The 25692-nt window shown below is 39.9% G+C and overlaps 1 protein-coding gene and 1 pseudogene across 1 annotated transcript in view; one reads left to right on the top strand and one right to left on the bottom strand.

Annotated features, from left to right (window-relative positions):
* The window catches only part of LOC122744097 (dynamin binding protein), a 123192-nt gene that overhangs the window by 75575 nt on the left and 21925 nt on the right, over positions 1-25692 (top strand). The window contains exons 5-6 of the mRNA XM_043989441.1: positions 22948-23141; positions 23905-24004. Of these exons, the coding sequence (XP_043845376.1) occupies positions 22948-23141; positions 23905-24004 (294 nt within the window). The remainder of the gene's footprint in view (positions 1-22947; positions 23142-23904; positions 24005-25692) is intronic.
* On the bottom strand, positions 15261-15694 carry LOC122744098 (annotated as a pseudogene).

Raw genomic sequence — 25692 nt, forward strand, 5'->3', positions numbered from 1 at the left:
GACTCCATCAGTTCCTTCTCTGGGGATGGGACAGCATTTTTTATCATAAGGCCTTTGGAATTGTCTCATTGTATTGCTTAGAATAGCTAAGTGATTCACAGTTGATAATCATACAGTATTGCTGTTACTGTGTACAATACTTTCCTGGTTTTGTTCATCTCACTTTCCATTAGTTCATGTAAGTTTTGCCAGGTTTTTCTGAAAGCATTGTGCTCATTATTTCTCATAGCACAATAGTTTTCCATCATAGCCATATACCACAACTTGGTCACCCATTCCTCAATTGATGAGCATTCCCTCAATTTCCAACTCTTTGCCACCACAAAAAAGAATTGCTATAAATATTTTTGTACATATAAGTTCTTTACCTTCTTCTTTGGTTTCTTTGAGATACTGACCTAGTTGTTGGGTCAAAGGGTATGCACAGTTTTGTCACCCTTAGTTCCAAATTGTTCTTCAGAATAGTTAGATAAGTTCACAACTACCTCAACAGTGCATTAGTGTACCTATTTTTCCACATTCCTTCTAACATTTGTTATTTTCCTTTTCTGTCATATTAGCCAATCTGATAGGTGTGTACTTCAGAGTTGTTTTTTTAATTTGCATTTCTCTTATCAATAGTGATTTAAAGCATTTTTCCCATATAAGTAAAGGTAGCTTTGGTTTCTTCTTCTGAAAACTGCTTATATCGTGTGACCATTTACCAACTTATTCTTATAAATTTTATTCTTCCATATATATTTGAGAAATGAGACCTTTATCCAGTGTCTTTTTAATGACTATTAGTAGGGTATCCTTAATCCCAAAATATTAACCTAATTGTTCTCATACTCTCATGATATCTTTATTTTAAATCATGAAGGGACCCCTTTTCTTTCTTCTTTCTTTCTTTTCTTTCTTTTTTTTTGTGGGGCAATGATGGTTAAGTGACTTGCCCAGGGTCACACAGCTAGTGTTAAGTATCTGAGGCTGGATGTGAACTCAGGTCCTCCTGAATCCAGGGCCAATGCTTTATCCACTGTGCCACCTAGCTTCCCGAAGGGCTTCCTTTTTCAATGTAATAACCCTATAGAAGGAGTCATGCTTTTACAGATTCTCAGAGTTGAAAGTAACCTCAGAAGTCATGGAGTCTGACCTCTACATGAACAAGGATCTCTTCTACCTCATAACCTTGTTTATCCTGTCTTTGCTTGAAGGCCTCCAGTGAAGGGAAGCCCACTATTTTCCAGAGCAGCCTATTCCACCTTTAGATAGATTTAATTGTTAAGGAATTTTTCCTTAGTATCAAGTATGAAGTTTCCTTCTTACAACTTCCACCCATTCCTATCCTCTGAGGTCAAATGGAACAAATCTAACCTCTGTTTCCCACACAATAGCTCTTCAAGTCTTTGAAGACAGTCTCTGAAGACAGCTCTTGATTTCCCTAATAGTCCAGAATATCATCTCCTTGAGGTGGGGGTTGGGTTTAATTGATCAGATTGATCATGAGGCTTCACGATAATTATAAGACTCAGTGACTCAGTTTCCCAAGTTTTATTGAAAGACTACTGGCCTGAGGGAGAGCACCATAGAGATAGGTGTCTCGAATAGAGGGATGAAAACGGTCATCTCCTCATTATTCTAATCTCTACCACAGGGAGGTACAGGGGAGGGCCTGTCCTAATTTGGGGTTCCTGGGGCGTTAAGCCAACCACTGAGGTGGGGACCTTTTTCCTTGGAGGTGTGTTTTTGGGGTTTACATGTTATAAGGTGAACTTAAGGATAAATTTGGCCTTTTCTGCACATGCTCATACAGACCTGCTTAAACTTGTCAATCTCAGAGGGTCTCTGTGTTTATGGTATCTCTTTAGTTAAGATCCGGTTTCCTGGAGTCCTGTCATCATTAATGGCTATTAATTAATTAATGGCTATTAATGGTTAATGGTCCCTAATTACTGTCTAAGTTTCTGTTGATGGTGAGGGTTGATAGGGACAAACCCTCTTGGTTACTGTAAAGATACAAACCTTAGTTTCTCTATGAACCCTTTTAGGTATTATTGATAAGGACTCAAACCTCAGTTTATCTGTTAACCCCTTTTAGCTACAATTGATAGGTTATCTATTAACCCCTTTAAACCTCTATCATCCTTCCTCTGTGGAACCTTTTTAAATTTTTTCTCTCCCCCTCCCCAGTTGTTAGTGCTCTTTCTTGGTCACCCCCTCATCCTGTGCCTATACCAGAGGCATCAGACTATCTCAAGTGGCCTGTAAGAGTGGCAAGCCAAGTTTAAAATGTAATTGGGGAATTCCCCAATTGATAAATGGTTAAAAGATGTGAACAGCCAGTTTTCAGACAAAGAAATCCAAGCTATCTATAATCAAATGAAAAAACACTCTAGATCACTATTGATCAGAGAAATGCAAATTAAAACAACTCTGAGGTATCACCTCACACCTATCAGAGTGGCAAATATAATAAAAAAGGAAAATTTTGGATGTTGGAGGGGATGTGGGAAAACTGTGATGCTAATCCACTGTTGATGGAGTTATGAAAAGATCCAGTTATTCTGGAGAGCAATTTGGAACTATGTCCAAAGGGGTTATAGAACTGTGCATGCCTTTTGATCTAGCAATGCCACTGCTAGGTTTATATCCCAAATACATCCCCAAAAAGGGAAAAAGACCTATTTGTACAAAAATATTCATAGCAGCTCTTTTTGTATTGTCTAAGAATCAGAAATTATAGGAATTCCCATCAATTGGGGAATGGCTAAACCAGCTGTGGTATATGATGGTGATGGAATATTATTGTGCTATAAAAAATGACTAGCAGGATGATTTCAGAAAGGCCTGGAAAGACTTCTATGAACTGATGTATAGTGAAGAGAGCAGAACCAAGGGAATGTTGTGTGCAGTCACAGTGATATTTGATGAAGAACTGTGAATGACTTAACTATTCTCAGCAGTACAATGATCCAAGACAATCCCAAAGGACTAATGATGAAGCATACTATGCACCTCCAAAGAAAGAACTGATATTGATGGAACATAAACTGAAGCATGCTATTTTTCACTTTCTTTCATTTTTTTCTTTTATTCAAGTTTTCTTATACAAAATGACTAATATGGTAATGTTTTACATGATTGTATATGTATACCCTATATCTGATTGCTTACCGCCTCAGGGAGGGGAGGGAGGGAAAAAGGGTTTAAATTTGGAACTCAAAACTCAAAATAAAAATGTTTATTATTATTTTAAAAAAATAAAAGAATTACCAAAAAATGTAATTGGGAAGTGTCTAACAAAATAAAAATACAATACAGCATAGAGGATGTTAATTTATGGTTTTCTAAGTCATAGTCATATTTCTGTTTGCACCACTGAACTAGACTATAGCAATCATCTTTACTATCCGTCCCTCCCCCCAATCTTAACATGACCACCCACTCACCACCTTCCCTTACCGCCCCCACCCCTCAACCTGGGGACCCAGACTCTTTTTTTTTTTCCCCCGAGGCAATTGAGGTTAAGTGACTTGCCCAGGGTCACACAACTAGTAAGTGTCAAGTGTCTGAAGCCAGATTTGAACTCAGGTACTCCTGAATCCAGGGCCATGCTCTATTCCACTACCCCACCTAGCTGCCCTGGGACCCAGACTCTTGATGTGGTGAACTCTTACTTTATCTTTTGTCTTTATTGTGGTGGGAACTGAACCTCCACATAGGTCATCTTCTTGGCATACTGCCTTTCTCTTATGTATCCCACCCACTTTGGGGCTCCCCTTTATGTGTAGTCTTCCATTAAAATGTTAGCTCCTTGAGGTAATAAAGCTTAATTAATGCTTGTCCCCCCTTCTCTTGTATGTACTTATGTATGAGCTTGTATCTTCAACCAACCAAGCAACCTACTTTATTAAGCACCTATCTTGTACTAGGCTCTGTGCTAGGAACACAAAAAGAGGCAAAAGGCAGTCCCTGCCCTCAAGGAGTTTACAGTCTAGTGGAGGAGACAACACGCAAACAAAATATACAAAGCAGGCTATAAACAGTATAAATAAGAAACAGTTAACAGGGGGCAGGCACTGGAATTAAGAGGGGTTTGGGGAAGTCTTCTGGTAGAAGAGGGGATTTTAGCTGGGACATAAAGAAACCCAAGGTGGTTAATAGTCTGAGCAGAAGAGGGAGTGTTCCAAACCTGGGGGACAGTCGGAGAAAATTCTCAGAGCTGAGAGATAAAGTGACTTGTTTGAGGAACAGCCAGGAGGCCAATGTCACTGCATTGAAGAGTATGTGTTGAGGAATAAGGTGTAAGAAGACTGGAAAGGTTGTGAAGGGCTTTATTATATGTGATCCTAGAGATGAGAAGCCTTCCCCACCTGCTCTTGATTCCAGGGCCTTTTCCTATTTAGCTTGTGCATAGCTTTGCATATATTTGTGTGTTGTCTCCATTAGATTGTAAGCTCCTTGAGGTAAGATTGTCTTGCCTCTTTTTGTATCCCCATTGCTTCCACACACAGTGTGTCCATGGTGCTTAATGAATGTTGACTTGACTGATTATTTTGGAGGAAGCTCTACTTGCTGGAGGCTAGGAGATCCGGAAGTGACATTGTAGGTAACCCTTGGGAGAGCTTTGAAGGGACTTCAGGATCCAAAAAGGGAAAGGGAAGGAGGAAGCACTTTTTAGCCCTTGAGGGCAGCCTGTGTAAATGCTTGGAGTTGCAGTGTATTGCAGAATAGCTAGTAAAGTAGTTTGGTTACTATGTAGAGTACCTGAGGCAGATCATGAAGAGCTTCAGGTGACAGAGGTGTCTGTATTTTATTTTAGAGACCATAGGGAGCCACTGGAGTTTATGGGGCTAGGAAATGGTAAGTCAGAATTGGGTTTTAGGAATATCATTTTTCCAAGTGTGAGAAGCATTATTAAAAGAGTTGGGAGATTTGAAGTAGGAAGACCAAAGTGAGCTTATTTTAATACCCTCTTATCAGTGCCCTTCCTAAATTGTGGTGCCCAGACTGAACACAATACTCCAGATGTGGTCTACTTTAGAGAGAGTTCAGGGGACTATCACAATAGTCCTTAAGGTTTTAAAGTTATACTTATGATGCAGGCCAGGACAACCTTGGTTTTGTTTTGTTTGGGGGTGTTTTTTTGGCTGACCTGTTACACTTTTTACCCCCAGATTATTTTCTAGGCAAACTGCTATCTAAAGATACCTCCTTCCCTACTTTGTACTTGTAGAGTTGATTATTTTGAACAAAACTGTTAAAACTTTACACACATCCTTTTTGGTTTTTTTTTCTTTTTTTAGGCATTTGGTCTGCATCTAGCTTATCTGGAAAAAATCTTTCTGAATGCTGCCTCTGTTATACTAGTGACTAGTACTTTCTTCTAGTTCTCTGTCATCTGCAAATTTCATAAACACATTTATCATGCGTTTATCCAAGTCATTAATAAAAATATTAAATAGATCCTTGGGACACTCCACTGAGACCTCCTTCCAGGTAGACTTGGAACTAATTACTCTGGATGCAGCCATTCAACCAGTTTTAAATTCACTTAATTGTACTGTTGACCACCATGTAGACTGCTCAGAGCTAAGCTCCTTTCCCTGGCCATCATTCCTCAACTTCTCATAACCGTCTGTGTCAACCCTATACCCCCTTGCATTATGTCCTCATGAACTCTTATTCTTTTTGAAACAAGTTATCTCATGCTTCTCTCCCCAGAATAGCATGAGAAACTATATTGAATGCTTTGTTAAATATGAGTAAATAGGGGCAGCCAGGTGGCACAGTGGATAGAGCACCGGCCCTGGAGTCAGGAGGACCTGAGTTCAAATCCGGCCTCAGACACTTAACACTTAATAGCTGTGTGACCCTGGGCAAGTCACTTAACCCCAATTGCCTCACCAAAACAAAACCAAAACAAAACAAACAAAAAACATGGGTAAATAGTATCTACAATATTCCCCTTATCTACTACTTTTGTTACTCTGTCCAAAAAAAAAAAAGGAAACAAAATTAGCCTACATGTCTGATACTAACTGAATCTATACTTCCTTTTCTAGATAATCACTAGTATGTCTAAATACATTTTAGATTTTTGCTAGGAATTGAATTCACATTCATTGGCTTTTGGTTTGCAAGTTGTTTTCTTCCCTTTATGGAAAATTGGGACATGATTTAACCTGTGGCATTTCTCCTATTCTTCACAATCTTTCAGATATCATATCTGCCATTTTCTATGTGGTATACAGTCCACAGACTATTGGATTTTGAGTCAGGAGGACCTGAGTATCCTGCCTCAGACACTTACTAGCTATGTTAACTCTGGGCAAGTTACTTAAAACTCTCTTGACCTCAGTTTCCTTATTTGTAAAACAGGGATAGCCAATAGTAAATAACACTTAGTAAGGCCCTACTCTGTGTCAGGTACTGTACTAAGAGCTTGGTGTAATAGCACCTTCTTCATTGTATTGTTGACTCCATCTTTAACCAAGATAATGCATGTAAAGCATTTACAAATCTTTAAGCACTATATAAATGTTAACTGTTATTATTTTGCCTAATATGGTGAGTAAAAAGTTTGGGCTAAGTGACTCGAACACCTCCAGGTGTTCTATGGGTGTGTATCTATGAGTGTGTATATAGAGGTTCTCTTACTACATTTTTATTCAGTTTGTTAATTGATTGATAACCTTCATCAAATGTAAAGCTATATAGTGATGAGAATGGCATGATTGATTTGGGCATAGAAATTTGGAATGTTCTGGGTAATTCAAGTACAAAGAATATTTAAATCCCCATTATAATGAAGATTGTTCAGTTGTGTCAGACTTTCGTGATCCTATTTGATTTGGGGTTTTCTTGATAGAAATACTGGATTGATTTGCCATTTCCATCTCATTTTACAGATGAAATAACTAAGGCAAACAGGGTTAAGTGACTTGGCCAGGGTCACACAGCTAGTAAGTATCTGAGGTCAGATTTGAATTCAGGAAGTTGAGTTTTCCAGGCTCCAAGCCTGGCACTCTATGTACTTTGCCGCCAGCTGTCCCAGTGAAAATCAGGGGAGGTGACCAGCCAAGTAGACATAAAACCCCAGGTGACATGGACTAGAGTTTTGGGAAAAGTGTCCCATTGTATTTCTATATAACTAGTTAGAAGCTTATCTTGAAATTCTCTTTAGAGTGGGTAAATAAAATCCTAGAAAATCATAAGACTTGGCTCTGGAAGAGACCCCTTAATTTTACAGAGGAGAAAACCAAGCCTAAGTATGAAGCCCCTTGGTTGGTCTCCCTATACAAACTGTTTGCCCTTCATTCTTTTTTTTTTTTTTTGGTGGGGCAATTGGGGTTAAGTCACTTGCCTAGGGTCACCAAGGCCAGATTTGAACTCAGGTCCTCCTGAATCCAGGGCCACTGCTTTATCCACTGTGCCACCTAGCTGTCCTGCCCTTCATTCTTGATGAGGGAAATGACATTATGACTTGTAGTGAATTGCATTTAAGAGAGGGAAGGCTGTGCAGATAATTTTGTGATGAATTCTGTCAAGGGAAGAGGTGAGGGAAAAGAATAGGAGGGGTCTAGACAGGACTGGATAAAACCAGAAGACAAAGAGAAGGCTTTTAAGTACTGAGAATTTCTAAAATCTAGCTAAGCTTATAGCTTGGGCAAGTGAAGTTTGTGGCATAGTGCAATTTATATGCCCTGGTTTTGAAGTTTATTTTTTTGTGGCAGATTAATAAGAAGTTCACAGCTAAATAGTTAGTAGGGAATGGCATATTCTTTCCTTAAGAGTGTAATTCATTTTTTGACATTAAATCATTGAATCCTATCTCCCAAATTATTCTGTTTGAATGCTAGAAAACACTCTGCCCATGGAGCTACTGGCCTCTATTCCCATGTCATCAAATTTCACCCAGCTCTCAAATTTGTCAAACCATAATCCCATTCAATCAGTGAATAAGTTATTACATACTCACTGTGTCACCGGCATTGAGTTTGGTGTAACAGATACAAAAGGGTATAAGATATACTCTTAGAATTTAGATGTACATGTGAAACATGAAAGCCCCATATAAAGACTAGAGTCTTACACTTCATGCTGTTTTTGTTGTTTTTCCTTAGCTTTTTCTTTGTTAGGAAGAGAAGTTTGATTTGGAATGGGGCGTGGAGAAGAGGCAGGGTAGAGAAGGGTATGCAATAGATCCAGAAATGGCTGTCGTAAAAACAAAAGGCATCATCAGTAAAACATTTTTAAATAAAAATTTGGGCAGGAAAGGAGTTCCTTCAGTCTACTAATGTGAAATAATTCTGGAAGGAAGGTAAATTGGATTCAGATTGTGAAGGACTTTAAATACATAACAGAAGAGTTTGTGTTTTCTTCTAGTGACAGTTAGGAGCCTCCAAAGATTTGTGAGCTGGAGTTTGACATGGTTGGGTCTGTGATTTAGGCAGTGTTTTTTGTTTTTTTTGGAGGATGGATTTAAGAGGAAAGAGACCGACTAGGTTGGGCCAGGTGTGTCCAATTAGGAAGCTACTGTAACAGTGATATGAGATATAGGCCCTAAGTAAGCCTTAGGAGTAGAGGGAAAAGTACAGATGTAACATAAATTGTGGAGAAAATTGACAAGACTTGGCAATGAGATTGGATCTGGCTGATGACAGAGATTTTAGAGTATGACTCCAAGTTTGTGAAAGTAGTTAACCAGACGGGTGATGTCCTCAATAGAAACTGGGAAGTAGGAAGGGCAGTTTTGAAGGGAAAATTCAGTTTCATTTTGGGCAGTTTGACTCGGACATTCTATTTGGACACAGGTGATGATGGATTCAGAGCTCAGGGAAGAGAAAGGCTGAATTTATAGTATTGGGAGTTATTTGCATAGAAATGATCATTGAATGCATGGGAATGGACAAGATCTTATAATAGTAATAATAATAATAATGGCAACAATATCTGGCATCTATGTGACACTTTAAAGTTTTCAAAGCATTTTACATGAACTATTTCATCTGATTTCATAATAACCCTGTGAGGTAAATATCATAAGTAGTATTATCTACATTTTTCTGATGAGGAAACTGAGGTTCAAAAAGATTGTGGCTAGCCTAAGTAAGTCAGGAGGTAGGATTTAAGCCCCACCCAACCTTAAAACCTCTTAATTCTACCTCTCTTCATTATTGGGGGTGGGGCTGCTTTTGAGTAGTGTCTGTCTCCCCCCCCCCCTTTACACCCAGGCCTAGGGGCAGGGCTTGGTAGGTGCATGGTTCTGTTGAAGAGATCCTGCTTGTTGCCTGCTATGTGACAGGCATTGAGCTATAAACTGCGGCTGTCTAATGCTGGAATTCTACATCAAGGCTCACTTTTTTAAACTATCTGTATCTTGTATATCTTTGCTTATTTGTGCACATGTTTTCTCCCCCATTAGAATGTAAGGGCCTAAGTCAGGGATTGCTTTCACTTTTTTTTTTTTAAATCTTTAGTGCTTGCCACATAGTAATCAATCATTAAACATTTATTAAGTGCCTACTATGTGTCAGGCAGCCATTTTGCTAAACATTGTGGATACAAAAAAGAACTTGCAAACAAATATATACAAAGCAAGCTATATACTGGATAAAGAAGAAATGATGAACTGAGGGAAGGCACTGGAATTAAAAAGGGTTGGGAAAGGCTTTCTGAAGAAAGTGGGATTTTAGTTGGGACTTAAAGCAAGCCAGGGAGGTCAGCCATTGGAACAGCAAGTGAGTGAGAATGCTCTAGGCATGGAAAAGTGAGAGAAAAATGCCTGGAGTCAAGAGATGGAGTGTCTTGTTCATGGAGTCAGGAGGCCCGTGTCACTGGATAGAAGAATACCTGTTGGGGTTGTAAGGTGTAAGAAGACTAGGAAGGTAGGAGAGGCCTGGCTTATAAAGGGCTTTGAATGCCTCAAAGAGAATTTTGTATTTATTCTTTTTTTTTTTTAACCGAGGCACCTGGGGTTAAGTGACTTGCCCAGGGTCACACAGCTAGTAAGTGTTAAGTGTCTGAGGTCAGATTTGAACTCAGGTCCTCCTGACTCCAGGGCCAGTGCTCTATCCACTGCGCCACCTAGCTGCCCCTGTATTTATTCTTGGAGATAATTGGGGAGACAGTGGAATCTGGTTGGGGGAGTGGGGGATTGGACCTGGTCTTTAGGAAAACCACTTTGGTGGCTGAATGGGGGAAAGACCGGCCCACCAGCAGGTTATTGCAATAATCCAGGTACAAGGTGTTGAGGGCCTGCACTAGACTGGTGGCATGGTCAGTCTGAGGGAAGAGATTTAGCTGAGGTGAAATTTACAGACCTTGGCAACAGATTAGACATGGCGAGGTGAGAGATGGTAAGGAATTCAGGGTGATAGCCCTGAGGGACTGGGAGGGATGATGTTGCCTCTTACAGTAATAGAGAAGGTAGGAGGTAGGGAGGGTTTGTGGAGAAAGATATAGAGCTCTTTTTTGGACATATTGAGTCTGAAAGGCAGTTAGAGATTAGAGGTCAGCAGAGGGATTGGACAGGATAGGTAGATTTGATAAAATGATTCCTAGGGTGACCTCTCGCCTCGCTCAAAAGGGAAAAAAAAAAGCAACAATAAAAAAAAAAACTTACCCTCAAATTGTTTTTTTTTTTTGAGTGAAAAAACCAATTTGATCAAACCAATTTGATTAGCAATATCTTATTGTTAGGGGCAGCTAGATGGCGCAGTGGATAGAGCACTGGCCCTGGATTCAGGAGTACCTGAGTTCAAATCTGGCCTCAGACACTTAACACTTACTAGCTGTGTGACCCTGGGAAAGTCACTTAACCCCAATTGCCCCGCAAAAAAAAAAAAAAAGAATATCTTATTGTTAAACCTGGATGTATCATGCTAGGGATGTTCTTGCCTCTCTCTGGTAACTAGAAAAAGCCTTTTATTACCCAAACTGCCCATTGTTTAGCTGTGTGTGTGTGTGTGTGTGTGTGTGTGTGTGTGTGTGTGTGTGTGTGATTAAATCCACTAAGGTGAAGGGTCTTGCATGCATGAGCACACGAGCAAGAACCTTGGTCTGATTTGGAAGTCAGGAAACCTGATTCAGATTTCAAATCTACCTCTTTGATTTTGAACAAATTAGTTAACATATTTGTACCTGTTTCCTAACCTGTAAAATGAGAACATTCATTAAAATGCAGTGAAAATAAAATCAGATATAGCTAGGTTTTATTCAGAAACAAACTTGTATTAATTCATGCAGTGACTAGTCAGAACCATCAGAGCTTGAATGTGATCTAAATGAAATGGTTTATTTAAAAAGTATCTTCACCCTGTTACATGTGTCAGTATTTTAACTCCTGCTGAATTCAAGGAATCCTTATATTTTTAAGGACCCAAAGAAAGAAACAAAAAACCCGAACTTGCTAAGTTAAGTAAAACTTACAGGTGTCATGGAGTATTCAAAACGGTCGAACTAGTTGTTGATTGTATTAAACTTTATCACCATGCCAAAATGAAACCAAACTGTATGTCTGAAACCTGGGACTTTTTCCAGTTAACTTTCTGGTTGTCCACAAAATGCTGTCCAGGGAGGGACCACAGGAAAAAGAAATGTGAAACTGATCCAAGTTACCAGACATGGGAATCTTTCTTTCAAGGATTTTACCATTGACTTTTGGGGAAGTTTTAGGAAAACTGGGGAAAACTAGCCAGAGCAGTGCCCCCTTCCCTTCACCCCTCTACCCTATCCTAGGATTTGGAGGTATGCTTTCTGGATTTGAGTTTGGTGTTTAAAAATCTGGGAAGAGCCCTTTAACACTTTAAGACAAAGTGGGATGGTGAACTACAGTGTTAAAAGGACACAAGATAAACTTCCCAAAGGGAAGAAATACTTTCTGGAGTTCTAAAGGAAAGGCGTGTGGGGGCTGGGTTAAGCTGGTTGGAGAGATGTGGTGAAACCGAAAACCGGGATTTAGAATTCAGCTGCAGCCTGGTAGAGGGGGAAAATGCACTAAATCTAGATCAGCAGAATTTTTTGCCCTCAGCCTCATAAGGATGTTGTGAGATAACAGTTGCTAAATGTGTTGTGTTGGGGATTCCTTTCTAGTATATTAAACTGATTTTTAGTGATGGATCAATTTTTAAAAATCGGCAATTTACTAGGGTAAGGAGCAGTAAAGACTTAATATGAAATGAAATTAAACCTAATATTAGATTAATCAGGGGTTGAAACAAGGTTGGGGTAGGTAGGTAGGAGGGATAGTGGGAATATGGCATTTAGATACTTTGTGACCCTGCAGATAATCCAGAATTGACTGTTGAGATTGTCACAGTTGTTTTGCAGGACATTTGCATAAAGGTCTGATATTCATGTTCATCCTAGGGGTACTAGTTCAGTTCAGTTAAAGTTTAGTAAGTCCTTATATTGTGCTAGGCTCTGTCTAGCCCTTGGCCTCCTGGCCCTTACTTTCAACTTTCTTGTGGAAAAAAAAAGTCTTTGTGTTCCTAGCCCCTAGAGCAATGGTTTAATAAATATTTCATGGAGTAATAGGATTTAGGGCTGGAAGGAGCCTTAGAGATCTTCCTTTGCTCTTGTAGAATGAGAGCTCCCCCTTCTTTGATGAGTAGAAAAACTGAACACTAGGGGACTTTTAAATGATTAATTCTGACCATATTTTGTTGTAGAGTTTTATTAAAAGTATTTTCTTTTGTTGAAATCAGAACTGTCCAGAAAAATTCAGAACATTTGGTGGTCTTACCCCATTGAATAGCAGGGGAGGTGGGTGAGGGGCTGTGGAGAAGGAAAACTACTTCCAAAGATACCAATTAGTGGTTAGTGGAGAGGCCCCTCCCCGGTCACTTGGCTTAGTCAGATTTTTTTGTCCCCTGGGGTTGCTTCCACTTCTGTCTGATTCCTCAAAGCAGAAATTCTATTTGTTGATTCCTGAGACTACTGAGCTGAATACTTTAAAAAAAAAAAAAAAGGAGGGGAAACCAAGGCCTCTGTAGGCTACCAAAATTTATTTGGAGACAGGAAAGGCATGAATTAACACCATGTGGTAGCCTTGATTTAAACTCATCTTCCTTTTAAAATAAAAATCTTTTTCATCAGATAAGAGAACCAGGAAATGACAACTGTAATATGTGAAAGGTTTGCTATATAAGCAGTTATTCTTCCTCTTCCACTATTTGTAGTATTCCAGCTCCACCCTTTGGAAACAGCCACACTGAGATAGCCTCTGGGACTCTGGAGTATTCATATGGAAATGTTGGAGTTGGAGAATGAAGACCCTATTCCCTGGCTGTGGGGGGACTTTGAGGGGAGTGAGAGGGATTCTGGAGCTGGGGGGAAGACACCCACTGACTCCACACTCCTTATTTCTGAAGCTGCAGGTACCACTGGGGGTTGCAGAGTCAGGCCTGGAATAGATTGGTGGGAAAAATACCTTCCTAGCTCTCTGTTCTTTGGCACCCTGCCCTCCTTAAGAATCATGCCGAACTGATAAGATTTCCACTGCCAAAGAAAGGAGGAGGACCCAAGGCCCAGTTAAAGCAAACTGAGGTGAGGGATGATGTGGAAATAGCTGAGAAACTTAAACCTTGCAATGGTTGGAATGTCCCAAATCATTCCAGTGATCAGTTACCTGCCACTATCACCCTTTATCTGTGATCTCTGAACTCTTCCTTACTATTTCTTTTTAGGAGTGGAGGGTGGTGGAATGGGGAGGGGTGTATACAGACTATCTGAATCAGCTCTTTTACTGCCTAGTACGAGAAACACTGGTAATGGTGATGAAATGAAAACCTTCCAGGAAAGAGGAGAACCATGGAGCATGTGTTTCTAGCGTTGCTTTTTACTTTTAGGACCATCTTAGAAAGAGACCCAGAGAAATTAACTGCACTTCATTCCCCCATGCATTTCCCTCTTTATCCTTGAGCTTTTTATTAATTTAACTAGAGAAGTAGCATTTCAGTTTTTATACATGTTATTTAGTCAGACTACTTTTCAGTCATGGGGTGCTTGATATTTGGGGTTTTGAACGGCCATAATTTGGAAAGAAGCCTTTTGGTAAAGCCATTTTTTTTCCCTCTGAGATGTTTAAAATCAAGAAGTCTGCTGTATTTGGGGATCAGAAAGCTAGAGCTGATCATCTAATGAAATTCACATTTGGTACATGGAATAGCAAATCATTTTACAGTTCTGTTTGGAGGACGGTTGGCCTGGTAAAAGTTAGGTAGGAGGCCTAGTTTCCTTTGAGTCTAGATAAATCAGTTTCTCTCTTGCCTGTTTTTATTTGTATTTAGTTACCTCCTTCTAAAATGAGGATAAGATGTATTTTAGGTACAATTTAATAGAACATTTTTAGTATTTAATCTTGGTTGGATTTTTGAGTTGATCTGATGAAACTACTCAAATAGTTGTTACTTTTTTAGTTTCTTGTTTTCCTGTGAGAAACTCAATTGGATCTTTTGTCTCTGCGTTGCTGATTTCTGATTGCTGAGTTAGAGTGGACTGGAACTTTGTAGCTTTAGTTGTAATCTAATAAGGTTTTTGTTCAAGGGGCTAGATAGTTCTTAAGGGAGTTTAAAAGGCATAAAATGAGTCAGATAAGTGGATTGTTCCACTAGACGCTTATGTTGCACAAAAGAACAAAATTTTAATGCATTTTTAAGAGTAGTAGATTTTCCTTATTGATCAAAAGAACATTTTCAGGTCTGATATCCTACTGGATTTAGGACCCAAAGGAAATTTAAAATAAAGAATAAGAAAAAGAAACTTAAATAAAATTTACTGGGTCTATAGAGCCATATTTAATTACCATGTTCTACAATGAAATGGGGGTTGTACTTTAAATAGACATATTCTTAGAATGTTGGAATTTTAGAGCTAAAAGATAAAGATAGGTCCAATCCAAATTCCTTAATTTTACAGATTTGAAATGAAATCCTAGACCTCAAAATTTGCCCAATCAGAACCAGGATTCTAAACCCTAGGTTTCCATAATCATTCTTAACCTTCTTATTCCTCCCATTTTTTTTTTTAAGAAAGGAAAATCAATTTGCTCATTACCTTTCTCTCTCTCTCTCTCTTTTTAGTGAGGCAATTGGGGTTAAGTGACTTGCCCAGGGTCACACAGCTAGTAATTGTTAAGTGTCTGAGGCAGGATTTGAACCCAGGTACTCCTGACTCCAGGGCCGGTGCACTATCCACTGCGTCACCTAGCAGCCCCTCTCTCTCTCTCTCTCAACAAACAAGGCAATTTATTAGTGAATCCGATGTGGTCTGTCCTAATGTTTCTTGTTGGCAGCTGCCACCTGTCCGGCGATTCTGTCCAGGTCTCTGTCCCTGAGGTGTCAGCTTCCATTCCCCATCCTAGTCATTTTCCACCATCTTGAGGCCTTCCAGGGCCTGCAGGACCCTCCGGGCTACGCTCTTGGAGCCTCTGCTGAAGTGACTGGGCATGACCCCACTGAGCTGGCGCCTGCTGTAGATCTTGGTCATTGATCCCACCCCTGCCCTGCCCCTGAGGTACAAGTGGCAGGCTGTGGAGGCAGCCCAGGTGTAGAACCAGTTCTCCTCAGGGCGCCAGCTCCTTGTGTTTGACCAGCTTGACCGTGTCCACCCATTTGGGGACTTTCAACTTCCCTGACATTTTCAGGAAGTAGGCCAGGGCCTGGAGGAACTCCTGCTGATTCACGTCCTTCACCGTGACTCCGGGCATCGTGTGGGTTCCATGCAGCCAGCTAGGGGAAAGGCACTCATTGTCTCTTGGTAGCCAGGTGGCTCAGTGATTAAGAGAGATGGGCCTGGAGTCAGGAACCACTTGAGTTTAAATTCTGTCTCTGATACTAGCTGTGTGACCTTGGTTAAGTCACTGCACCTGTTTGTCTTAGTTTCCTCATCTGTAAAATGGGAATAATAATTGCACCTATTTCCCAGGGTTGTTTTGAGGAATCAAATGAGATAATAGCTGTAAAGTGCTTATCACAGTGCCTGGCACATAATAAGTACCATATAAATGTTAGGTATTATTTTAGCTATTGTTTTAAAAATATTGATCAATCAAAACCCATTTGTTATGCATTTACTAAGCTGCAGGCCCAATGGTAACCACTACAGAAGTTAGTGTTGCCTCATAGAAATCTACATTCCTTTAAGGTGATAGGACAAATTCATAGATAAGTAAATACAGAATATCTACAAAGTAAATGAACTGAAAGAGACTAACCATGGGAGAGTCACCTTCCTTTGAAGGAAATGCTGCTTCAGCAGAGGCATTGAGAAAGCTGGAGGAGTGAGGCATCATGACGGGATAGTCTGTGCAAAGGTGTGGAGGCAGGAGATGAGGTGTGTGAAGGGAAGTGCAGGAATGTAGCTGAATAATGTCTAACCAGACCAAAAAGGTCGGCAGGAACCCAAATGTGCAGGGCTTCTAACTTATACTGCAGGCAGTGGAGCCTTTGAAGCTCACTGAGCCGGGGCCAGCCTTGAGCTTTAGGCTTGTTAGTGGAAAATGAACTTGCCAAGGTGGAAGGTGGCTTCAGTCAGTGTTGATCAGGTAAACTCAACAGGATTTAGCTACTGACTGTACGATAGTGAGTGAGTGGAGATCCTGGTTAGTCAGCCAGCATTTATTAAGGACCTATTATGTGTTAATCATTGGAGACCAAAGAAAGAACTGTGGGGAAGTCCCTGGTCTCAAGGAGCTCACCATCTAAGGAGGGGGGGGGAGACAACATGCAAACAATTACGTGACAGGACAAATTGAGGATAATTTTGGAGGAAAGGCACTAAAATAAATTAGGAAAGGCTTCTTAACAATGATAATAATAGTTAACATTATGTAGCATTATGTGCCAGGCACTGTGCTAAGTGCTTTATGATTATCCCATTTCATCCTCACAACAACCCTGGGAAGTAGGTGCTATGTTATCCCCATTTTACAAATGACAAACTGTGGCAAAGAAAGGTTAAGTGACTGGTTCAAGGTCACATAACTAACTAGTCAGTGACTAAGGCAGATTTTAATTCAGGTTTTCTTGATTCCAGGCTGGGTGCTCTATTTACTGTACCACTCAGCTGAGGCTTGAAATAAGCCAGGGAAAGTAGGAGGGAGAGATGAGGAGGAGAGTTCTGGATATGGAAGGCTAGCCAATGAAAATGATCACAGCCATGTGCAATGAACAGCAAGGAAGGCCTGGATTGCAGACTAGGTGGAGAAGAGTGAGCTATAAGAAAATTAGAAAGATAACAAGGGGCCAAATATGAAGAATTTTAAAAGCCATTTGGAGGGTTTTATTTTTGATCCTGCCAGCTAATCAGGAGCTACTGGAATTTTTTAATAGGGAATGAAATGCCAAGTCATTCTCCAATTGAGAATGGTCAAGATATGACAGGCAGTTTTTGATGAAGAAATCAAAGCTATATATTGCCACATGAAAAAATGCTCAAAATCACTATTGATTAGAGAAATGCAAATTAAAACAGCTCTTAGGTACCATCTGGACACCGGTCAGGTTGGCTAATATAACAAAAAAGGAAATAATAAATGGTGGAGAAGTTGTGGAAAAATTAGAACCCTAATGCATTTTTGGTGGAGCTGTGAACTGATCAACCATTCTGGAGAGCAGTTTATGGCAAAGGGCTAATAAAGCTGTGCATACCCTTTGATCCAGCAATACTACTATTAGGTCTTTTCCCCAAAGAGATCATAAAAAAGGGAAAAGGACCCACATGTACAAAAATAATTATAGCTGCTCTTTTTGTGGTGGCTAGGAATTGGAAATTGAGGGGTTGCCCATCAATTGGGCTGAACAAGTTGTAGTATATGAATGTAATGGAATACCATTGTGCTATAAGAAACAATGAGCAGGCGGATTTCAGAGAAACCTGGAAAGACTTAAGTGGACCGATGCTGAGTGAAGTGAACAGAATCAGGAGAACATTGTACACAGTGTCAACAACATTATGTGTTGATCAACTGTGATAGACTTGATTCTTCTCAGCAATACAATGGTCCAAGATAGTTCCAAAGGACTCATGATGGAAAATGCTCTCCAAATCCAGAAAAAAAAAAAGAACTGTGGAATCTAGATGCAGATTGAACCATACTATTTCTGTTGTTTTTGTTGTTGTTGTTTTTCTTTTTTGAGGTTTTTCCTTTTTGCTCTGATTCTTCTTATAACATGACTAATACAGAAATATGTTTAGTGTGATTGTACATATATAACCTATATCAGATTACTTGCTGGATGGGGAGGGGGGGAGGGAGAAAAATTTGAAACTAGAAATCTTATAAAAACAAATGTTGAAAACTATCTCTAAATGTAACTGGAAAATGATAAAATATTTATATGAAAAAAAATTGGAACCCAAAACTATAAATAAAAATGTTTATTACATTAAAAATAATAGGGGATGAAATGGTCCAGACAATGATTGTTAAGCCGCAGTACAGATTGATTGAGGAGAGAGGACTTGTGACTAGGGAGACCAACCAGCAGACTATTATTTATTATTGCAGGACTCCCAGAAGAAATGGTACTGCACGAGGGTGGTGGCAGTATCTAAAGAGAGAAGGGGTATATGAAAGAGTGTATAAAGGTAAAATCATAGGAATTAGCCACAAATTGGATATGGGAGACCAGGGGAAACTGTGACAAGCAGAGGTTAAGTGACTTTACCAGGGTCACACAGCTAGTGAGTGTTGAGGCTAGATGTGAACTCAGGAGTTTCTGATTCCAGGCCTAGTGCTCAATTTACTGCATTCCTTCTGTGGAAGGCATCTGAAAATTGTTAGATGAGAAGAAAGGAGAAGAGGAAGCTCTCAGTGAAATATGATCCAGGAAGTATAAAAAGGTTTGGAAAAGGGGCAGCTAGGTGGTGCAGTGGATAAAGTACCAGCCCTGAATTCAGTAGTACCTGAGTTCAAATTCGGCCTCAGACACTTGACACTTACTAGCTGTGTGACCCTGGGCAAGTCACTTAATCCTCATGCCTTGCCAAAAACAAAACAAAACAAAAAAGGTTTGGAAAAGCCACTGTGGTGAGTGGAAGAGTGAGTTAATTAGGGAAGAGTCAAACCATTGCCTTGCTTCAGTGAGGGCCCATTTGAGATGACACAACATAAATTTATAGTGGATCCAGTCAGCATGGTTTTGTGATTTTTCTCCAGCTTTGTTCAGCAGCATGTGAGGAGGAGTGATCCAAGACTGGGGTTTGGAGGAATGAAACCCTTGATAGGATAAAGGGACAAAGGACCTAAGAGAAGACAGTGCAGGCTTGAACTAGTTCACCAGGTTTTTCCCAGTCCCTCTTAATTCCAGGGCCTTCCCTCTGTTAATCATTTCCTATTTATCCTGTAAATAGCTTGCTTTGTATATATTTGTTTCCATGTGGTCTCCCCCATTAGATAGATTGTAAAGCTCCTTGAGAATAGGAACAGCCTCTTGCCTTTTTTTGTATCCCCATTCCTTAGTACAGTGCCTGGTACTTAGTGGGTGCTTAATAAATGCTTATTGACTGACCAAAAAAGGCATTGAGGTCGGAAAAGGAAGAGAATGTAGCTCCTTCGGGGGTGATGGCCTGAGAAAGAACTGAGAAGTAAGTAGAGAAATAAAGCAATGAGTGAACAGACTTGCTCCAATTTCTGGAATAAGCTAACTAGCCTTTTATGGTTTTCTTTTAGCAGAAAGTTGTTTTATAACCTCTAGGTAAGTAATGTTTTTATGACCTAGGCATATCAGTGTAGAGAATGTGTTTATCCACATTGCTTTCCAAATAATGAGGAATTTCAAGAATCCTAGTCAAGAAGAGTTAAAAACTTGTGACAAACTATTCTAGCTCCACAGTTTGGGTGATAGCGCTATTTTATTTTTTGCTTTACTATGTTCCTTTCTCATTTCCATATTTTTTAGTTGTAATAATTTTCTTAAGTGAACAAATAGTCTATGTGAATATAGCAATGCAGAATCTGGAATTCCTCTTTGAAATCATTAGACATGTAAATAAAATAGCAAGCTTTTCATTATATTAAACTGCAAATAACTTGGTTTTTCAGATTAGAAATTAAATGATACAATAAATACATATTTTCAGTTTCAAAATCATCCAACTTGATTACCTATAAGTAAATACTTTTAGCACTTCTCTCTCCAGACATTTGAAACAGGTCCCTTAAATTAACTTATGAACCTGGGTATTTAGAAACACATTTCACTGTCCACTGACATGTTTCATTAATCAATTAGCCAACAAATATTCATCACTATAGTATCTGTGGTAATGGAGAGAACCATAAAGGGAAAGGGAGAAATGGAATGGGGTAAAGGATCTCATATAAAAGAAGCAAGAAAAAGCTTATACAGAGGGGAAGATGGGGGAGGTATTGGGGAGTGGGTGAACCTTACTCTCATCAGAATTAGCTCAAAGAGGGAATAACATACACACTCAATTGTGTGTAGAAATATATCTTACCCTGCAGGAAAGTAGGAGGGGAAGGTGATGGGGGGGGGATAGAAGGGAGGGCAGATTGGGGGAGGGGGCAGTCAGAAGCAAAACACTTTTGAGGAGGGACAGGGTGAAAGGAGATAGACAATAGAGTAAATGTCATGGGGAGGGAATAGGATGGGGAGAAATAGTTAGCAATAGTAACTGAAAAATTTTTGGAGCAAGTTTGTCTGATGAAGGCCTCATTTCTCAAACATATAGACAACTGAGTCAAACTTATTAAAATAAGAGCCATTTCCCAATTGATAAATGATCAAAAGATATGAAGTTTTTTTGGCTTTTTTGTTTGTTTTTGGTGAAACAATTGGGGTTAAGTGACTTGCCTAGGGTCACACAGTAAGTGTTAAGTGTCTGAGGCCGGATTTGAACTCAGGTCCTTCTGACTCCAGGGCTGGTGCTCTATCCACTGCACCACCTAGCTGCCCCAATATGAAGTTTTTAGATGAAATAATCAAAGCTATCTATACCTATATAAAAAAAATTCTCTCCCTATTGATTTGAGAGAGGCAAATTGAAACAGTTTTGGGGTAGTACCTCATATCTATTAGATTGGCTAATAGGATAGAAGAAGAAAGTGACAAATATTGGAGGGGATGTGAGAAAAATGAGACAAATAATTCACTCTTGGTGGAGTTGTAAACTGATTCAAACATTCTGTAGAGCAATTTGGATCTGTAGCCAAAGGGTTATAAAACCATGCACACTCTTTGACCTAGTAATACCACTACTAGGTTGGTATCCAAACAAAAAGGGCCTATATGTACAAAAATATTTATGGCAGCTCTTTTCTGGTGCAAAGAATTAAAAATCAAGGGGATGCCCATCAATTAGGGAATTGGTTTAACAAATTGTGGGATGTGGTTATGATGCAACACTATTGTGCTATAAGAAATGGTGAGCAGGATGCTCTCAGAAAAACCTGAAAAGACTTAGATGAGCTGATGCAAAGTGATATGTACTGTGTACAAAGTAACAGCAATACTGTAAGATGATCAGCTATGAATGACTTTGCTGTTCTCAGCAATACAATGATCTAAGACAACTCTGAAGGACTTATGATGAAAAATGAGATCCATCTCCAGAGAAGGAACTGATGGTGTCTGAATAGATTGAAGCATTTTTTTTTTTTAGTTTATTTTTCTTGAGGTTTTTTGGTCTGTTTTCTTTCACAACCTGACTAATGTGGAAATGTTTTACATGACTACACATGTGTAACTTATATTGAATAGCTTGCTTTCTTAAAGGGTGGGGGGAGGGAGGAAGGAAGAGAATTTGGAGCACAAAGTTTTAAAAATGGACATTAAAAATTGTTTTTACATGTAATTGGGCAAAAATCCCTAAACAAACAAACAAATAAATAAAAGAACCATAAGAGCTTTTTCTGGGACATTGATGAAATCCTATCTTAGGTCCTGAGCAAAATGTGCTCAGGCTGGCCTATTGTGCCAAACTCCGAGTTCCCAGGCTGTTTCTCCAGCCTCAGAGCCTGATGTTGTTCAAGAAGCTCCAGGGTGCCATGTGTCACTGAATGTCCTCTCTTCCAGGTGAGCCACTAGTTCACCTCTGGACCCTTGTTATTTACTGTTAACCCTTCCCAGGCTTGTTTTGGCCCTTCCTGGAGCGGTAGTTGTTGGTTCTCTCTCCTTGTTATTGAGCCTGTGCCATTCACCCTCCTCTTCCCCTCTTCTCCCATTTACTGAGAACTCCTCTGGGCTGGCTCAGGGAAGGACGAGAAGAAGTACATGGTAAGTCCAAGTGTGGAGAGTCAGTTGAGTGTATAAGGTTGATGTCAGGGTGGGATAGATCTTTGTGCCTAAGAACGGCTTCAACTGCTCGGGAGGGGCCCTGTGTACTCTACAGTGGCCACGTGGAAGGAAGGAGAATGCTTTGAAATGTGTCTCCTTGTGGATGAGTGGTAACATAGCCTGACTTGTGAGCAGTGGAGAAAGTTAAGTATTAGGAGGAGCAGTGTCACACCTAGAATCTATAGAAACTTGTATGGCTCATCACATATGACTTGTTTCAGAACTAATCTCTTATGAACATTATATATGCAGTGCTGTATAAACATGTAAATCCTAAGTGAACAGGCCCTCCTGAGAGCTACCGAGAGCTTTGTCTTCCCTTTGGCCTAGAAGCACTTATTTGGAGAATGGTTTTATACCTCATCTATCTATCTGTCTATCTATCATCTATCATTTTGTGGGGCAATGGGGGTTAAGTGACTTGTCCAGGGTCACATAGCCAGTAAGTGTCAAGTGTTTGAGGCCAGGTTTGAACTCAGGTCCTCCTGAATTCAGGGCTGCTGCTTTATCCACTGCGCTACCTAGCGGTCCCTTATGCCTTATTTAATGCTTTAGATTCTTAACACGCTGTATCTTTTTGGGGGCTATGGGGATGTTTGGACCATGATTTCATTGGTGCAAGAAGCTCCAGGTGAGGTCACTGTTCTGTCTTTCTTTCTAGAAATGACTCTCCTCTCCTCTCAGTCTGCATCCCTGGAGTCACCCTCTGTGTCGGTGGCCTCTGATGACCCAGAGCAGAGAATGCTGGAGAAAAGAGCCAAGGTAGTAGAAGAACTCCTCCAAACTGAAAAGGACTATGTGCGGGATCTGGAGATGTGCATTGAACAGATCATGGTGCCCCTGCAGCAGGCACAGGTGAGACAAATGGGGCAGAATGCTCGCATCCTGATGGTGTTAGGACAGGGAAGCTTTTGCCACAAGGATTTAATTAGGTAAAAACAAGGCAGTGACTTCTACTGAGATAATTCTAGGGCCCTTGCAGATAAATTACTGTCAATTTAAGGCTCGGTTGTCCTGATAGTACTTGACTCAGCTACCATCTCAACAACCTTGCTACTATTCCTTCGAAGTTCCCTATAAATCTTGCTCCTTAGGACCCTAAAAGTGGCTGCAACTCTTAGAGATTTTGACTGAACTGATACTGAGAAGTTTCCGCAAAGGGATGTCAGTGGGGGCAGCAGCTACCCTATTGAGTTAAGAGTTTGTCCGGGTATGTGGAGGCCTTAGTTAAGTGGCCCCTGACTTCCTAGCTATGATGAAGGGTATTCTTCAATGCTTCCTACAGAAAGGAGCGTGACCCAAAACTTCTAAGTGCTAGGTGGAAATGTGTACCCTGGAATTCCCTTTCATGGCATCACAGGTTAAGCTCAATATATCTATAGTCAGATTTATCATGGGTTAAAGAATGAGGTGGGGGGTATTTCAGGAGTGATGATGGTATGTGATAGATGTAGGGAAGTTACACTGCTATTAGACTTTTGATTTTTGCAACAGTGACAGCTGAAGAAAAAGCTCACGTTAGGAAGTTCTGGGATGTGGAGGGATATATTTTCAGTGTCTGCTCTGGTGAACCCATCTTTATGTATCATTACATGTATATGTCCCTTTTGTCTTCCAGGTGCAGAACGTGGATTTTGAGGCGCTTTTTGGAAATATCCAGATGGTGGTTAATGTCTCAAAGCAGTTGCTGGCTGCTTTAGAAACCACTGATACTGTAGGTATGGACTGCAAGTATTACCTTTCCCTAAACCAACCTTTTCTGGACTTTGTCCTAGAAAGGCCATAGAATACAACTGGTGTTTGTCATAATTTGGAGTAAGCAAGTCTTGGTTATTCATTTTGTGGATTATTCACTTATTGTGCTTCTCTCTTAAGCCACCTGCTTTGAGGCCATTAGAATCACAGACTCTTAGAGGAGTAACAGATCCTAATGAGCATCTAGATCAACCGTATAATTTTATATAGAAGGAAACTTAAGCTATGAGCAGTTAAATAACTTGTTCAAGGTCATATTGCTTAGTTGGTGAAGGGTCAGGACTAGAATCTAGTTCTCCTGACTCTTTATTAGTCCAGTGTTCTTTTCATCATATGATTCTTTCCCAAGTTATTCATACCACTTAGTTATTTCCCTGATGATGAACAGAGGAAATAAAAGGACATGTCACTCCAACCCCGTAATTTTAATAGAGTAATAGCTGATTAAATGTAATTGGTAACTTGAGAATTTTAGAAGAACCAAAATGCCCAAAGATTTGTCTGGAATGACTTTCAAGCCCCTAAAGCCGCTTGTGCAAATCTTGTTCTCAAGTCCCACCTCTTTCAGTAACTTATTTGTATCGTAACATAGTACCATCATGTAGTCAGTAATCATAGAATAAATACTTTATCTGAACTAATCACCTTTGTCTCCTCCCCCCACTTAAAAAAAATAGCTTCTCCATACAGCTGTTTCCATATCTGTTAGTGGTACCACTGTTATTCTAATTTCTTAGTCAAGAAACCTTGAAGTGACCTTTGACTCTTCGTCCCCCCAACCTAATATATGCCATATTTTGCCATTTCTTTATTAGAAACTTTTGTTTTTCTGGCTTATCACTGCTACCTCCCTGTTCCCAGCTATCATCAGTTCATACCTAGATTGCAGCACCTTCTGCCTGGTATTTCTACCTTTTACATTTTACCCATCTTACTATAATAATTTCATCCAGAAAGTTAGTTAGCCAGTGTAAATTAATTGCCACAACATAGAAACCAAAAGAACCAAGATAGCGCCTTAGTCAGCATTTGCCTGAATTACTGCCACACAGATAGGGATGAATGTCAAAGGCAACACTAGGTTAGAATATAAACTCATCTATAAACTCTTATGAAGAAACACACTGGATGATTATGAGAGAAATCTTGGTAAGATATGCAACTAGGCAAAATAATCCTAAGAGCATTCAAGATGAAAATAGAAGGACAACTACAAACAGAAAAAAAAAATGAAAATGATTTTTAAACACCATTTTAGGTTTTTAAACCTAAACCTTAGCTAGGTGTCGCAGTGGATAAAGCACGGGTCCTGGATTCAGGAGGACCTGAGTTCAAATCCGACCTCAGACACTTGACACTTACTAGCTGTGTGACCCTAGGCAAGTCACTTAACCCTCATTGCCCCACAAAACAAAACAACAAAAAACCCCCACATTTTAACAGTTGTCTTTATTGAAGACCATGAGACTACTACACTTAGATCCAGCATCACAACCCCCAAGGTACTTACAGAGGAGATAAAAATGCTACTAAAAAGAATTAGACTGAGAATCCATAGAGGAGATCAATGCTAACCCCAAAACTGTTGTAAAGGGATTGAGGGAGCAATATGTAAGGTATTTGAAGGAGTGGAAGACATCAGAGGTGTGGA

Source organism: Dromiciops gliroides, chromosome 2 (assembly GCF_019393635.1).
Source record: "Dromiciops gliroides isolate mDroGli1 chromosome 2, mDroGli1.pri, whole genome shotgun sequence".
Lineage (NCBI taxonomy): Eukaryota > Metazoa > Chordata > Mammalia > Microbiotheria > Microbiotheriidae > Dromiciops > Dromiciops gliroides.